This window comes from Drechmeria coniospora, chromosome 01, assembly GCF_001625195.1.
Source record: "Drechmeria coniospora strain ARSEF 6962 chromosome 01, whole genome shotgun sequence".
NCBI lineage: Eukaryota > Fungi > Ascomycota > Sordariomycetes > Hypocreales > Ophiocordycipitaceae > Drechmeria > Drechmeria coniospora.
In genome coordinates this window covers 11,431,439-11,445,262 of record NC_054389.1, presented here as the reverse complement: position 1 = coordinate 11,445,262, position 13,824 = coordinate 11,431,439, and the positions used below count along the sequence as shown (strand labels likewise).

Genomic DNA, 13,824 nt, shown 5'->3' with positions numbered 1-13,824 from the left:
ATGCAATTTGGTGGTGCTGTCATGGTGTCGATGGCCCCGCCTGCTGGATCCTGCCATAATCTCTCAATGAGCGAGCGTGCCAAACTGGCCGGCGAATTCATCTCCGTCTTGAAATGAACAGAGTCGTGGATGGCCTCGAAAGGCGTGGCTGCACATTGGACGACGTCAGTAAAAAAATGAACCAAATCGGACAAATATACCAAGACATACATGGATAGCTCATTGGGAAGCAGCACCCAAGCCTGGTGTGCCTGCGTCCCAAGACTTGTGGAGTGCATCCGTAGGCTGATCTGCCTCGTAGCAGTCATGCCGGGCATCTCGATTGGGCCGACGAGACCGTTGGTACCCGACGTCCTTCAGCCGTGACCAAAGCATGAGAGATTGCGTCGCGGACCCTCAGCTTCGCTTGCCATTGGTCTGGGTGAACGGCTTGGCCGATTGACAGGGCGCGACTTGTCCAGGTAGTAGGGAGCTGCGCCGTTCAGGTTGACTGCGTAGGTGGGTGCTTCAGCGTGATGGAAAAATTGTTTCGGGTCCGCCCCGGGTTGATCTCTCGTTTGGTGAACTCTATGGCAGCCGAGGGTAGAGGGCGTGCTTTCCCCCATAAACCGTACGCCAACTTCTGAGTTGACTTGGCCTTGACCAGCTCGTATCCCAACGTTCCCATGAGCTCCTCCAACTTGCCCGCCGTCATGTACCGTGAGTTGTCCAGGCAGCTTCGAGGTAGGACTAGGAAGAGCAATGGGAATGGAAGGCCGCCGGCCGTGTCCCGTGATGGCTTGCCACTGTCACGGAGAAACGAAAGAGTTCGAAGGAGCATTTGGCCCCGGTTCATGGCGTCTGGAACAAAGTTCAGGACCAGGCTCAGCGATATGACGTCAAACTTGTCCGCCTCGGATTCCGGCAGTGGGCGTGCCATGAAGTCTTGCTGTAGAATATTTGGCTCCTGGCTGTTGAGGTCGATATGAACGACGTCAAAGAGGCCACAGGTCGAGCACGCATTGCGCGTACTCAGCGACCCAACTTCGAGCATCGAGGGCCGGCGGCCCAGACCGGCCAGCTCATCGGCCGAAAGCCACTTCAGGAGAATCTTCGACGTGTCGCCTCCCCTCTCGATACTCTGCCCATGGAGACTGGCCTGTTGGTATTGGTTCAAGCCACCTAGTGAGGCAATCTCGGTGGAGATGGCTGCTTCTAAATCCTTGTCTCCATTGGCCGCTGCTTGAAAACGCATCTTCTGTAGTTGGTGATGGTTGTTGATGAGAGTCCGGCTGGCTTTGCTGGACATGGACCGGGCCGACCTAGCCATCGGTGGCCTGCCTGCGGCGAGGCTCTTCAACGATTTCCTCTTCTTGGTTCCCATCGAAACATTTGCCGACAAGTAGATCAAATAACTAGACTTGAAATTCTCCAATAGTTAGAACAGGCTAGATTGTCCAGTGGGGAAATCGAGGCCAGCAGAGCAACCACTCTCTCGTCGAGCAAGCTCATCTTTAGAATCTGCGCACCTAGTGGTTTGGAAAGACAACAACATTGACTGGCATATGTTGACTTTGGCGAGTGTTGAAACGTCATGTATGAGTAGGTAGGAGCCGCCTCATGAGGTTAAATTTACAGCCTCCAAAATCCATTTACCTACTTAATACTGGTTCTCGAAAATGTACTTACCAAGTATAATACTAGTACGTCATATGCTGCAGGAAGGCATTATATCACGTGACATGAATCCACACCAAACTGCCACCAGCAGCATGCTTGGAGGTGGGGAACGCCCCAGCAGCCCTAAGCGACAATTTTGCCCACAGCGGCGAGAAAAAGGTGTTTCTGCGCTGCGATCTTGGACGTCGACAACCTCCGCATCACGACACGACCACCGACACAATGGCCGCCGGCAAGGACACCACGAAAGGCAAGAAAGGTACGGGATAATGACGCTGGCGATGAATTGGATTTCAATATTTGTCCATGGAGCACCAGCTACAACGTCGCCACATTGTTCGCGCATCATGCAGCAGCAGATTTTGCGAGTTCTGAAAAAAGAGCGATTGCTGATGCAACTTCTACTGTAGCCGCCCCCAAGGGCACCAAGCAGGCAAATGCTGCTGCCAAGGCTGCTCTCAAGGGCGTAAGTTTTCTCAAACCTCCCATCCGGATTCTCGTCATCGATGGCTTCGAGGATGCGGACGACCGTCGCTAACCGTCATGCCCTCCACAGTCGCACTCGCACAAGCAGCGCAAGGTCCGGTTGAGCACGTCTTTCCACCGACCCAAGACCCTAGTCGTCTCCCGCGCTCCCAAGTACCCCCGGAAGTCGATTCCCCATCTGCCTCGTCTCGACGAGCACAAGATCGTCATCCACCCCCTCAACACTGAGAGCGCCATGAAGAAGATGGAGGAGAACAACACGCTCGTCTTCATCGTCGACGTCAAGGCCAACAAGGCCCAGATCAAGCAGGCGCTGAAGAAGCTGTACGACATCGACACCGTCAAGATCAATACCCTCATCCGGTTCGTTCCACCTCCATCCGGCCCGCGATCACCCTTGCCTCGTGGCCGGCCGGTGCATGCAACTCGATCGCTGACACTGCAACAGCCCCGATGGTTCCAAGAAAGCCTACGCCCGTCTTACCCCCGACGTTGATGCTTTGGACATTGCCGCGAACAAGCTGTCTCTGGTGTAATCTTGTTACCCCTGGAAGTGACGAGATTTTCTTTGGTTCGGGTTGGTCTGTTATTGGGTGCCGACCCATGGACGTCGGAAATCAAAAGGCGCATTTGATACAAACGCAACTACATTGCAAATGGACGATACAGGCATATCAGGCCACAACTTCATCTGCCGCCGGGCAACCGCAGACTTGGGTGATATCTCGTAGTCTCCTGGACAAAAGACGGAAAGACGCCTTTGGGCAACAATTACGCTCATTTTGGACGCATGAGCGACATGCGCTATTCATGTAGTATTCGCTCGTCCGACTTGCATGTCGATGTTTCCCAACTCGCATGGTACCCTCCCTGGCCTTGCCGGGCTTCAGCGTGAAATTGCCTCCCAACGGCCAGAACGGAAGGCGGTCGTCGTAGTTGGTGCAGCCAACTTATGCCCAAATATATATATACATCGTCCATGGCTGGTCGAGAGACGTGCAGCGAACCTTATGACCGCATGTTGTTGAGGTGTTTGATTGTCAGGAAATTAAGGTCCAGGAAGCGATCGACGCAGTTGACGATACAGCCCTCCTCGGACTTGTCCAGCTTCGAATTTTTGACGTTGCCCGGCATGCACTTTTTCCAGCAGATTTGTGTTAGGTTGTGTGTTTCTAAGCATTTGGCAAGAGAGTGAGCAATGATTCTTGGTATCAAATGGTGCCAGAGGTAGCAACGCAGGAACGAGACGAGGGGCGAAGGGGACAATCGTCGCCGACGAGAGTGCCAAGGGCCAAACGACGAAAGCGGGTCGATGAGTCTCGTAGCAGTGAAGCTGACGATGATGAAGCTTATCCTCACAACGGAATTGCGAGAGATATAATTGGAGGGAGAGGCAACTCACGGGATTGGATCTGTGACCGTTGTTGCTCATTCGCGAGGAACTGGCGGAGGTCTGCTTTGTCCTGGTCGTTGAGCTTCTCGAGGTCGAGATTCTCGACACCTGTCTGCGCCGCGTTCATTATGGTTGAATGGATTGGAACGCGGGATGGGATTCGGAAAACGAGAGGGACGAGGAGAAAACGAAAGTTGTGATGGCTCGCAAGATGGCTCGCCTGATATTTCCTGCTTCAAAACCGGATGTCTTGCACCTGTGTACGCTGCAGGTTCTACCTTGGTCGTCCTGACGAATGGGAGAGCGCAAAAGATTTTCGAGGCCCACTGTTTCCTTTACTGTGCATCCCCCGCGAGTGGAATTTGACCGTCGAGTTCAACGTCGGCCAGCAGGCATCGTACAATAAACGCTTGATTATCCAAGATTATTCGCCTAATCGGTGTAGATAAATAGATCGCAGAGACAGTTGATCATATTTCTCTTCAACAACTCGAATTTGTTTTACGTGCACCCGAGCGAGTGGAGAGGGAGCATGACGACGAAACGGAAACCAGGTCATGGGCATGGCGTGCATGTGCTCCAAGCAAGTGTGTAGCAAGCGACTGCGTACGTAGTTGTAGTTTCCATTCACCTCATTAAGCATTCGAGAGACCGTTTCCACCTCCTTCATAGATAAAAGCACACAACGACTTCGATCCGTCACCTCTCAGATGTAGCGCTTCCATCGTGCCCAGCCCAAGATGAGGGAGCACATGAGAATCATGCAGCCGATGATGCCAAAGAATGGCTCCAGTCGGCCGCTGGCCCCGAAGGGAACCGTCACGTTCATGCCGAAGACACCGCTGATAAGGTTCAAGGGCACCAGAACCGAGGCCAGGAAGGTGATCTTGCTCAGGACACGATTGGTGTCGGTGCCCTGCGAGATGCTGTTGATGGAAAGAGTTGCCAGGTAGTTGCTGTGAGCGCGCGAGAGCATCTTTTCAAAGTGACCGAGGTTCGTCGCCATGGTCACCACGTGGTCCTGGATATCGCCGAGGTACATGCCAATGTCCATGTGCGGCGTCACCTGGTAGTTTTCGTTGCAGCGCTTCGTGAATCCGCGCAGAACATCGGCCTTGCCGCCCAGAAGGCGCAGCAGCGCCATGCAGTTCTTGCGCACGCGGCCGATGGATCGGAGAAAGGAGCTCGAGTCGTCGTGCCGCATGACGAAGACTTCGTCCTCGATGGCGTCGGCTTCGAGCTCGATGGTCCGGATGACCGGGGCGAAGCAATCGACGATGTTGTCGCTGCACGTCATTTCGGTTAGCCGAGGGCACGTTCCGGCAACGGGGACGAGCGGCGGCGGCGGGGGGGGGGGGGGGGGGAGCCTACATCAGAGCGTAGCAGATCCAATCGCTGCTGAGAGAAACGTATTCCTTCAGGGCCGTGATCCTCTTGCGGACCTGCGAGGCATGCGAGTTCGGGGCAAAGCTGAAGCTGAGGGTGCCTTGCCGGAAGACGAGGACGTAGATGTTGAAGGGTTCGTACTCCAACCCGTCAGGTTCCTCGACGACGTTGAAGGACCGGAAGCAGGCGAAGTAGTAGGCCGGGAACAGCTCGATCTTCTCTCGGGCCTCCTGCGTGATGATGTCCTCGACCGTCAGGGGATGGACGCCAAAGGCCTTGCAGATGCCTTGCACCTCTTCCTTGGTGGCACGGTTGACGTTCAGCCACCACACGCCGTCGGCCTCGTCCTTGGGGAGCTCGAAGAGACCGCGGACATCTTCGCCGGGCAGGACCAGGTCGCCCATCTCGGCCGCGTGGATTGTCGACTCCCAGGCGGAGGAGAAGAAGCTGAAGCGGTTGTTGTCGACGGCGTGAGCGTGCAAAGGCTTGGTCGTCGCCTCGGCAGGCGACTTTTCGTTGGCGACGGACTCTTCCGACGGCATGTCCAGAAGATCGCCGTCGATGGTGGCGAGCTGGGCCTTCCGCGCATCGGTGCATTGCGGTCGCAGGTCGTCAAAGGTTTTCGGCATCGCGGCCTCGCGGTCGTCGACGTGGGCGGCCCGCTCGGCGCTGATGAAGTTTTCGAGGTAGTCAAAGTCGATGCGAAGCTCATGGTTCCGATGGCCATCCTGGAGGGGGAAGCAGACGTCCTCCTCAGCCTCCTTGTTCGTCAGCAGGCTTCCGGAGTCGTTGTCGACGGTGCGAGCCTTGCTCCGGTGGCTGCGACGGCTGGAGATGGACATGGATCGACCGACGCCGTCCTCGTGCTCGCACTTTTGATCCGAGAAGGACAGGCCGCGCTCTCGGCGCCGGGCTTGGGCGAAAGCCTTGACCGAGTTCGGCGGCGAGACGGTCCTTCCATCGTTGACGGATTCCACCGTCAGACGACGGCTGTGGCGGATGACCGAGGGCGACTCGAAGCCGTCCTCGTCGATGATGGCCTCCTCAAAGTCACGCACGCGGATCGCGGGCGCCATCTGATCGGCGTCGACGAGGCGAGTGCCGTACAGGGAATCAAAGGTGCCCCTCCGGGGGCGATCCACTCCCGTCATCGGCGTCGACTGGTGGCGGTGGTCGTCGAGCTCTGGGACCGGGGCCACGTATCCGGTGTCGGCCATCATACCGTCGTGGTCGGACATGATGGCGGCCGTGACGCGAGGCGCAAATGCTCAAATCGGTGAGAAGGGAAAGGAAGGCATGCACGACTCGAGCGAGATGCACGGTCGGCGGGAGAGGGGATGGATGCTGAGCTGAGGGCGACAGCGACGACTCAAGGAGAGCAGATCATACTTTGTCCACGCCGGCGAGTATCTGCTCTCGGACGAGTGGTTCCTTCACGCACCCGGCGCGGCCGAGGCGCGCCGAGTGCTAGATGGGAGCAAAACGTTGCTCGAAAGGAAGCTGGCGCTCCCGACGAGGAGTGCACGCACGCTCGGCGGCGGAGGCGACTTTTTTGTGAGACACGGAACCTGTCGGCGGTTGGCCACGGCTCCCAGTTATGGAGGCTTGCTGTTGACTCCGCTGTAGACCCAGAGGCCAGGGCCGAAGAGCGAAGGAGGCGGAAAGACGGAGGCGGCGAGTTGAGCCAACTTGAAGACGGCACGGAAAAGAGACGAGTGTCGAAAGACGACGGGAGGGAGCCGGCCCAGACACTGGCTCGGCGACGTTGTCGAGATGAACGTGGTCGAGGAAATGGATGCCGGCGATGTCTCGTTGGCCTGGTTCCGTGGCAATCTTTGGTCAAGTTATACAATGCTGAATCGTCAAAGGTGCTCCGAGTCTGAAGGACGGGGAAGTTTTTTTTTTTCCGTCGAAATCTCTACGAGGGCTTTTCGTAGGCGGTTGCAATGCCAAACTACCTACTCCCCTCGGCGAGATGGGGTTCCGCCTACTGTGGTGCGTGCTAATTAACGAACAAATAACCACTGCAACACTGTTGGTGCTAACCGACGACTAGTTGTTTTTAGACCCACCCGAAAGCAACTAGTACCATTCATTGTGCCCTCGGATCGCCACACTCGACGCTGTCCCTTTCTACGCGACACTTGTTTTCCCAGTTTGCCTGTGAAGTTTGCTGGCTCGAGGCCGGACGAGTGCGCACTAACATACTTGGAGGCATCCAATGCTCATAAATGTACACTTACTCCTGTGCAATCGTGCATCCACCTGTACTTGAACTCGTGCAGGTGCACTACTTAGGCCCCTGGACTACTACTTTGGTGTACTGTACGGTGAGGGAAAAGTACTGCATTACAGTACAGTACTTGTACGGAGTACTTCCCTACCTTATGGAATACAAGTATTTTACTCGGTACTTTGAGTGAATGTACGGAGTACTGTACAAGTATTCCGCACTGAAGCAAGTACAAGTATTCCGCACTGAAGCACAAGTAATTATTCCGTACTGCAAGTACAAGTGTTCCGTACTGCAAGCACAAGTATTCCGCACTGCAAGTACTCCGTACAGTACAAGTATTCCGTACTGTACAAGTAATTATCAGTACTACAGTACACCTGCTGTAGGTCTCCAATCAATGACGATGACTCCGAACGCTGCCTCCTCCGTTGGATAACAAGGTACCAGCCGGTTGGAAGGAATTGCCGCAGCAGCAGACGTACATGTATATGTGCAGCGCCTGGACGCCGTCTGTACCAAGATTCCAGCACTTGTACCTCGCAGAAAAGTGGAGTACCACCAGCTCTGAACTACAGTAAGTACTCCGTACTTACTGTACAGTACCGTTACCGTACGGACGGTTCTGTACGAACCGGGTCTCGTTCTGTCATCAACGGCCACGCTCCAACAGAGGCCACAAGACAGCCAACATTGAGCATCAAACACTTTCAGCGCTTTTCTATCCGCAACCCACGTTCCCCCCCTCCCCCCTCCGAGGCGGAACTGTACTTTTGCTGCGTGAACCGAACCACCCGCCGACCCGTCGTACCTCGCCATTGCGCTTCTCGGACGTGCCCATTCCCGGCGAACATCATGGCCGAGCAAATCCTTGACACGGTCCGAGATGTGGTAGAGGGCCAGATTGTACGACCTCCGGACTGCAATACAAGCCGTCGCCCCCTGCGAGGCTGCCCTTCCACTCTCCTTATGCAGTTGGCTGACATGCGCCAGGATTTCCATGGCCAACGGCGTGCCGAGAACTTTGCTACGCTGCTCCTCGCCTTATCTGGGGTTCGTCCGAAACGTCGAGGTGGTCATTCTTCAGTCGAGCCTTGTCCGCTAACCCTGTACAATATCGCAGCTTTTGGCATTCAACATTGGGTACTACTACCAAGACATTCGGATGGCTGTGTTCATTGGGCTGGGAGGCACTTTGTTGACGTTCCTGCTCGTCACTCCGCCATGGCCTTTTTACAACAAAAATCCCGTCAAATGGCTTCCCGCTGGCTCTGGATGGCAGTAGGCCAGAGGACTCTCCGGGAAGGATACTGCTCCCAAAGAGCAAGGGCTAGACTGAATAACGAACACACGCATAACCATACGTTGACGGCCTTTCAACACCAACGCCGCAGTGCCACATCTGCTGACATGCTGTGGCGCGACCTGTCCGTCGTGCATGGCGTCTCATAATATTTCGCGTCCACATGGGCCGACTCGCACTGCCGTTCGGAGGGTGCCCCTTCATCGACCGTATTTTTGAAACTCCCAGTCCCTGTTGTCCAAAGGACAGACTGATCTGGCCTTGAGCCATCGTGAAATGCAATGGAAGTGGAAAGCGTGCTGCTGGCGTGTCAGCCCAGGTATCGGGAAAGAAGGCGAGAGGGGTCGGCTTCACATTGCAGATGCCCCATGCCACCGTGCACTCTTCGCTCGTAGCCGAGGCCTGGTTGGCCTGACACTCGATGCCTAGTCACCCAGTCAGCAGGAACTGTCCTCTCCTTGACCCCCCACGGGCACCGGAGGACGCAAAAGCTGGTGGACGCACAAAGATCCATGATGTGGTTTCGGCAGATGGCACAGTTGTCCACGACAATGTCCCACGCCCACAGCGCCACGGCGTTCCACTAGCAACTTTGGTTAACGCTCAGTGATGTCAGTCGGGGGACTGTCAGGTCTTACTCACCTTCTTGACTTCAAACTTCTTCTTGCCCTCGCCCTTCTTCGCTGCCGCGGGGGCGTCGCTCATTTCAACATCAGCCATCCCGATGGGAAGCGAGCCGGTTCGCTTGTGGGACCCTTTGGTAGGGGAGGGGCGCTGGCTTTTCGCGACGCCAACTGCAATATGGTCGTCGGTATCGTGCTATTGAGCCCAAATTAAGCCAACCGGACAGAAGGCGTCTTTGACTGTTTGGAAGCAGGTGTGTATCTCGTGATCGTTTCCAAAGCAAGTGCCCTGACAGGACACGCACGTTTGCGGCTTGATGGTGAGGAATAAAGAGCAGCAGCTGTGTCGACGACGCCGAGCCTAGCTCCGAAGCAAAAGGGCCTGGCGGCAGATGTCGAGTGCGGCGTACGAGGGGGAATCAGGCTATGATCCGGGTTACAGCTTGAGGTGCACTTGACGCCGGTGGAGGAGCGTCACTGTCGTCAATCAAGGGTAGAGTAGATGAGGGAAGTGCACAGTACGCTGCACGAGGAACATTGGCTGATTAATACGAGTCTCTAATATAGGTATCAGTGTTTGACTGGCCTCTCACCCAGCTTACGCAATATTCCAATTGTACTCTGTACATGTACGGCTAAATACGAGTACTTGAGCAATGCACTCCGCACTCCGTACTTTACAAGTACTGTACTTACTCCGTACTTACAACTATACTTGTAGCCGTATAATAAGTAGACGTGCAACCTGGTTAAGAGTGTGTTTCTGCATAAAATCCTTAAAATGCCCAGTAACAGTGCATAATACTAGTACCAATGATTATTGATATTATACTGAACATGCAGAGTAATTCCATACTTCGACATGCTCTGGTCTCCGCGAGGTACGTTTATTGGAGGGGCCATACAAATTAAAGGGCCATACATTGAAGGGCCATAGTGGCATGATACACCCAAAACATCGGTCTCGCCGACTCGTATCCGTTGTATGGCCATGACGTTCATGGCCATGACGTTCTTTCCATCTCCGCCAATCGATCGAACAACGGAGCTCGAGCCGCATCCTACCGGGCTATGGAAGTTCGTCTTAAGCTTCACTTTTTCATCTCTGGTCATGCCCATATTCCCACTGGCGGAAATACAATCGCCAGTCCAAGCGGTGTCGGAACGATGGAACGCGAGCCATCAGAATACGTTGTTGAATTTCTTCATGTCCAGTTTCCTCATCCTCCCAACAGGCTCAGCGCATCCCAGATTTCATCCTTGGGAGGCTCCGATTTCCAGTCTTCATAAGTAAAACCGCCAGTCCAAACGGTTTCCGTCTCCTTCTCGGAACGGCGGTTCGCGAGCCATTTATGCACGGTTCTAAATTTGCTCATGTACATTTTGCTTGAGCCATACGCGCACGTCGCTTCAAGTTCGATGCCTGAAGAAAGAGGACTCGATTAGCTCGCGACGATGATGCTGAATGTAGCTCGGGATAGCGTGGATAAAACGTACCTGCAAACATCCATTTGTCTGTATCAGTCTTGTAGTAGTACGTGTCTTGCAGAAGCATCTGTTGAATATGTCGTAGGTCCACCGTCGCTGTGCCGAACATGGCACGAAGATCGACCGTGTCTGATTTCTTGTCTCCTCCATAGAATTCTTTTACGAGGAAGATTGTTTGCATGCCTGACCCGAAAGTCAAGGATACTTGATCGTAAGATCCAGAAAACAGACCACGTGCCGTCTTGAAGGTAAACCGAAGCTCCTTAATCATGACGCAAGACGTTGTGTACCATTCCGAAGAACGGATGTTAAATGTGGCAACAACCCCTGGATCGTACGGCTGCACGCCCCCCTCCCGCCCCCTTTTGGCCGCTGGATGTTGGTACCACGCATCAAGCGCCCGAAGCTTATCGTATTGCACCGTCAAGCCTGGTGTATCACAGTTTGCGCGAAGCACAATATCTACGCTACCATTAGTCTTTGAAGAACGTCTCCCTCACAGGGTCATACCTTTGACCTTCCACTGATCGTTGCGAATGAAGGTATATTTCAGTCCCTGCGAAATGAGATCAAAAGTATTGATGCTCCGAATATCCATCGTCTCAAGACCAAAGGCTGATTGCACGCTTTCGGCTATCGAGTTCTCGTATCCTGCCGATGGCTGGGGTGCAAGCTCCGTTGTAAAATTACCAGCCGGGCCACGTATGGCTCCATAGATGTAGTCATACGTCCCCGCGAACCAGTCATTCGATAAGGTGATGCCAATCTCGAGACTCTTTATTTTTCTGCAGGTTTGCAACGTTTCCACTCCATGTTTCAGCTTGGAACAGCTGTCCTTGGTAGTATCGCCGACTGTCTCCGCGCGTTTTCTCATACTGCTGGCGCCTAGCCTACTCCCGCCTCGCGCAGCGTTGGAGTCCGGAATGACGAAGGAGACTGTGTTTGACGCGAGGCGTCGAGCGCACTCCTCCTCGACGGACAGGTGGAAGATGCCGTCGACTGCAACGTCGACTTCTGCAGGGTCGATTCTAGAGGGCCCGGGATGGCCTGCAACATGCGGAGAGGGGGCCTGCAGCTGCGTCTCAGGGTCCGCAGCGTCGATTCTGGAGGGCCCCGGAGCGTCCGGATCATGTCGAGTGGGGGCCTGCAACTGCGTGTGAGCGCCTTCCGAGTGCCCCTCTGTCGTTGTCCCCTGCTGCTGCTGTTGATGGTACCGCAGCCGAGCAAGCGTGCTTGTCCTTTCTCGCGTGGGGGGGCCCTCCATTGAGGTGTCTGAATCGCCGTCGGAGCTTTGCCCCGACCGGGTTGAATCGTCGTCGGACCACGGCTCCCAAAAATCATTTAGAGAATTTATAAACTCGACAGCGTCCTCCTCCAAGAATCTATCGGCTGTATCGGATGGGAGGGGGAGGGCGGGCGGGAACAGGCTGGTCGGCAGCGCTGGGACGAGGCTCGGGGTGGCCATCATGGCGTCGATGGACGGCCGCAGTTCGTCCATGAGGTCTCCGGAAGAGGCCTCGAGATCAAGATAAAAATAGAAGGCGTGACAGGAATTCTCTGCCTCCACAGTCATGTCTGTACCCCTAGGATCATCTTGGAAATCCAAGTAGCGAATCCGTAGCGGGTTTCCGGCGTTCCTACATGGACCGTGTTAGCGTGCGACGGTCGTCCACCGATTTTGTCGAGACCAAGGCCTGGACAGATACGAACCTGACGATGACAACATGACCACCGTCACGATTGCGGTTAAAAAAACCGACGCCCATGACAGCCGGTGGCGGATGAGAATGACGCCAGCGCAGGCCCCGTCCGGTGCAGCGGATATTCTGCATCGGGCCTGGTCGCTGCTGTTCCAGAGTGCCCTGGAGTGCTACGATGCGGAAGCGCACGCCGAGCAACTCTAGAGCGTAGAACATGGTGTCTATGGAGATGCCAACCTCTCCACGGCGAGGCAGGGGAATGCCGATGCGATCGGCGAGGGCCTGGGGTGTAGTGCTGAGAAGATGGGCAACGGTGACGAAGAAGCAGGCAGCCTTTTCGTCCGCATCCTGCAACCAGCAGAAGATCTCGTACGCCTCCAGAGGCTGTAGCGGGCTTTCCGTACTTCGGCGGCTGTTGAGCTTGATCTTGTGCTTCGCTACATCGTACCCAACGGACGTTAGCCATGCCTTTCTACGACGGCCACAACGATGTGGGTGAGGAGCAAAGGCACCATGCCAGTGCAATGATGGCAGTCATGATCGGTGCCGAGGTGCAAGAGCTTACCGTTACAGAAACGCCTCGCGGCCGCGTGGCGATTCTGAGACGACCTTTTCCCCACCGTGGGGGAGGCAGGGTCACCTTGGTGCCCGATGACGCTGGCGCCGGCATGCTGAAGGACCAGGACTGAGCTTAGAAGCAGGGCGAGAGAGGAAAGCCTCATATTCGAAGGAACGAGGGGACCCGCGTTCGGACAGCACCGCCAGATGACAACGTTCGAGATGGCTTCACGAACATCGGACGACCAGCGGAGACGGGAACAAACGCGGGATTGTCGTTTGGTGGTTGCGAGAACGGATCAGGCGTAGAGTAAGTAGTCTCAAGGCGTAACCAATACTTGTAGGCGCATGCCTATATATGAATTCATCACTCGCCGGTGCCGATAAGAGCGCAATGGACTCGGCTCGTGGCCAAGCACTGGCTGGTAACTCGAGCGAGCATGAGCAGACGGACGACTGCACACGGGAAAGCCCACCCACCCACTGCCTACCTTGTTGCACCAACGGGTCATGGTGCGTAGTTGGGGCACAGCTCGGCCAGGGAGTGTCGGAGAGGATCGTGTCTCTGCATGACGGAGGTAATACCTACATGTTGGTGCAGATGGCATGCACCGTGCAGCAGCATAAACCAAACCATCCCACCTCGTTCACACGTACTTGCTTTACCCAGTCTGTAGTTGCCAACTACCGGCAGGTACAACTACGCTGTACGGAGAAGGTACTAATTGATTACTGCGAGTAGGTACCTAGTACGGTATTGCTGTTGGACTTATACCTACATAAGTAGGTGCCTACTGTATTACTACCTAGGTAGTTGTGGAAGTAAGTACTTGCTCTGTACTTGGTGCCCAGCACTCCGTACACTTCATTCCATTAAACTACCTAGGTACCTAGTATCCGTACCTAGCACTTTGCTCGGTATGCACACGCGGATGCCTAAAGGTGAACGTACGCATGCTCGCACAAGCACTAATTACTTACTAGGTGTACTGAAG

The 13,824-nt window shown here is 55.0% G+C and overlaps 6 protein-coding genes across 6 annotated transcripts; 2 read left to right on the top strand and 4 right to left on the bottom strand.

Annotated features, from left to right (window-relative positions):
• Positions 1-481: 481 nt before the first annotated feature.
• Positions 482-1,363, bottom strand: DCS_03041 (uncharacterized protein; the record flags this gene model as incomplete). Its single annotated transcript, XM_040800365.1, has 1 exon — positions 482-1,363. The coding sequence occupies one exon, from the start codon at positions 1,361-1,363 to the stop codon at positions 482-484; it is 882 nt and encodes a 293-aa protein (XP_040661248.1).
• Positions 1,364-1,881: 518 nt separating this feature from the next.
• Positions 1,882-2,681, top strand: DCS_03040 (60S ribosomal protein L25; the record flags this gene model as incomplete). The annotated part of the gene is made up of 4 exons (XM_040800364.1): positions 1,882-1,918; positions 2,070-2,125; positions 2,216-2,508; positions 2,594-2,681. The coding sequence occupies 4 exons, from the start codon at positions 1,882-1,884 to the stop codon at positions 2,679-2,681; spliced, it is 474 nt and encodes a 157-aa protein (XP_040661247.1).
• A 472-nt stretch (positions 2,682-3,153) lies between these two features.
• DCS_03039 (Zn-finger protein) lies at positions 3,154-3,665 on the bottom strand (the record flags this gene model as incomplete). Its single annotated transcript, XM_040800363.1, has 2 exons — positions 3,154-3,317; positions 3,548-3,665. The coding sequence occupies 2 exons, from the start codon at positions 3,663-3,665 to the stop codon at positions 3,154-3,156; spliced, it is 282 nt and encodes a 93-aa protein (XP_040661246.1).
• Positions 3,666-4,244: 579 nt separating this feature from the next.
• On the bottom strand, positions 4,245-6,162 carry DCS_03038 (CorA family metal ion transporter; the record flags this gene model as incomplete). The annotated part of the gene is made up of 2 exons (XM_040800362.1): positions 4,245-4,824; positions 4,910-6,162. 2 exons carry the CDS (start codon positions 6,160-6,162, stop codon positions 4,245-4,247), a joined length of 1,833 nt encoding a protein of 610 aa, XP_040661245.1.
• A 1,850-nt stretch (positions 6,163-8,012) lies between these two features.
• Positions 8,013-8,442, top strand: DCS_03037 (uncharacterized protein; the record flags this gene model as incomplete). Its single annotated transcript, XM_040800361.1, has 2 exons — positions 8,013-8,210; positions 8,281-8,442. The coding sequence occupies 2 exons, from the start codon at positions 8,013-8,015 to the stop codon at positions 8,440-8,442; spliced, it is 360 nt and encodes a 119-aa protein (XP_040661244.1).
• Positions 8,443-8,487: 45 nt separating this feature from the next.
• DCS_03036 (uncharacterized protein) lies at positions 8,488-12,993 on the bottom strand (the record flags this gene model as incomplete). The annotated part of the gene is made up of 9 exons (XM_040800360.1): positions 8,488-8,885; positions 8,965-9,043; positions 9,103-9,254; positions 9,389-9,507; positions 10,006-10,177; positions 10,581-11,033; positions 11,082-12,208; positions 12,282-12,708; positions 12,837-12,993. The coding sequence occupies 9 exons, from the start codon at positions 12,991-12,993 to the stop codon at positions 8,488-8,490; spliced, it is 3,084 nt and encodes a 1,027-aa protein (XP_040661243.1).
• Positions 12,994-13,824: the final 831 nt, after the last annotated feature.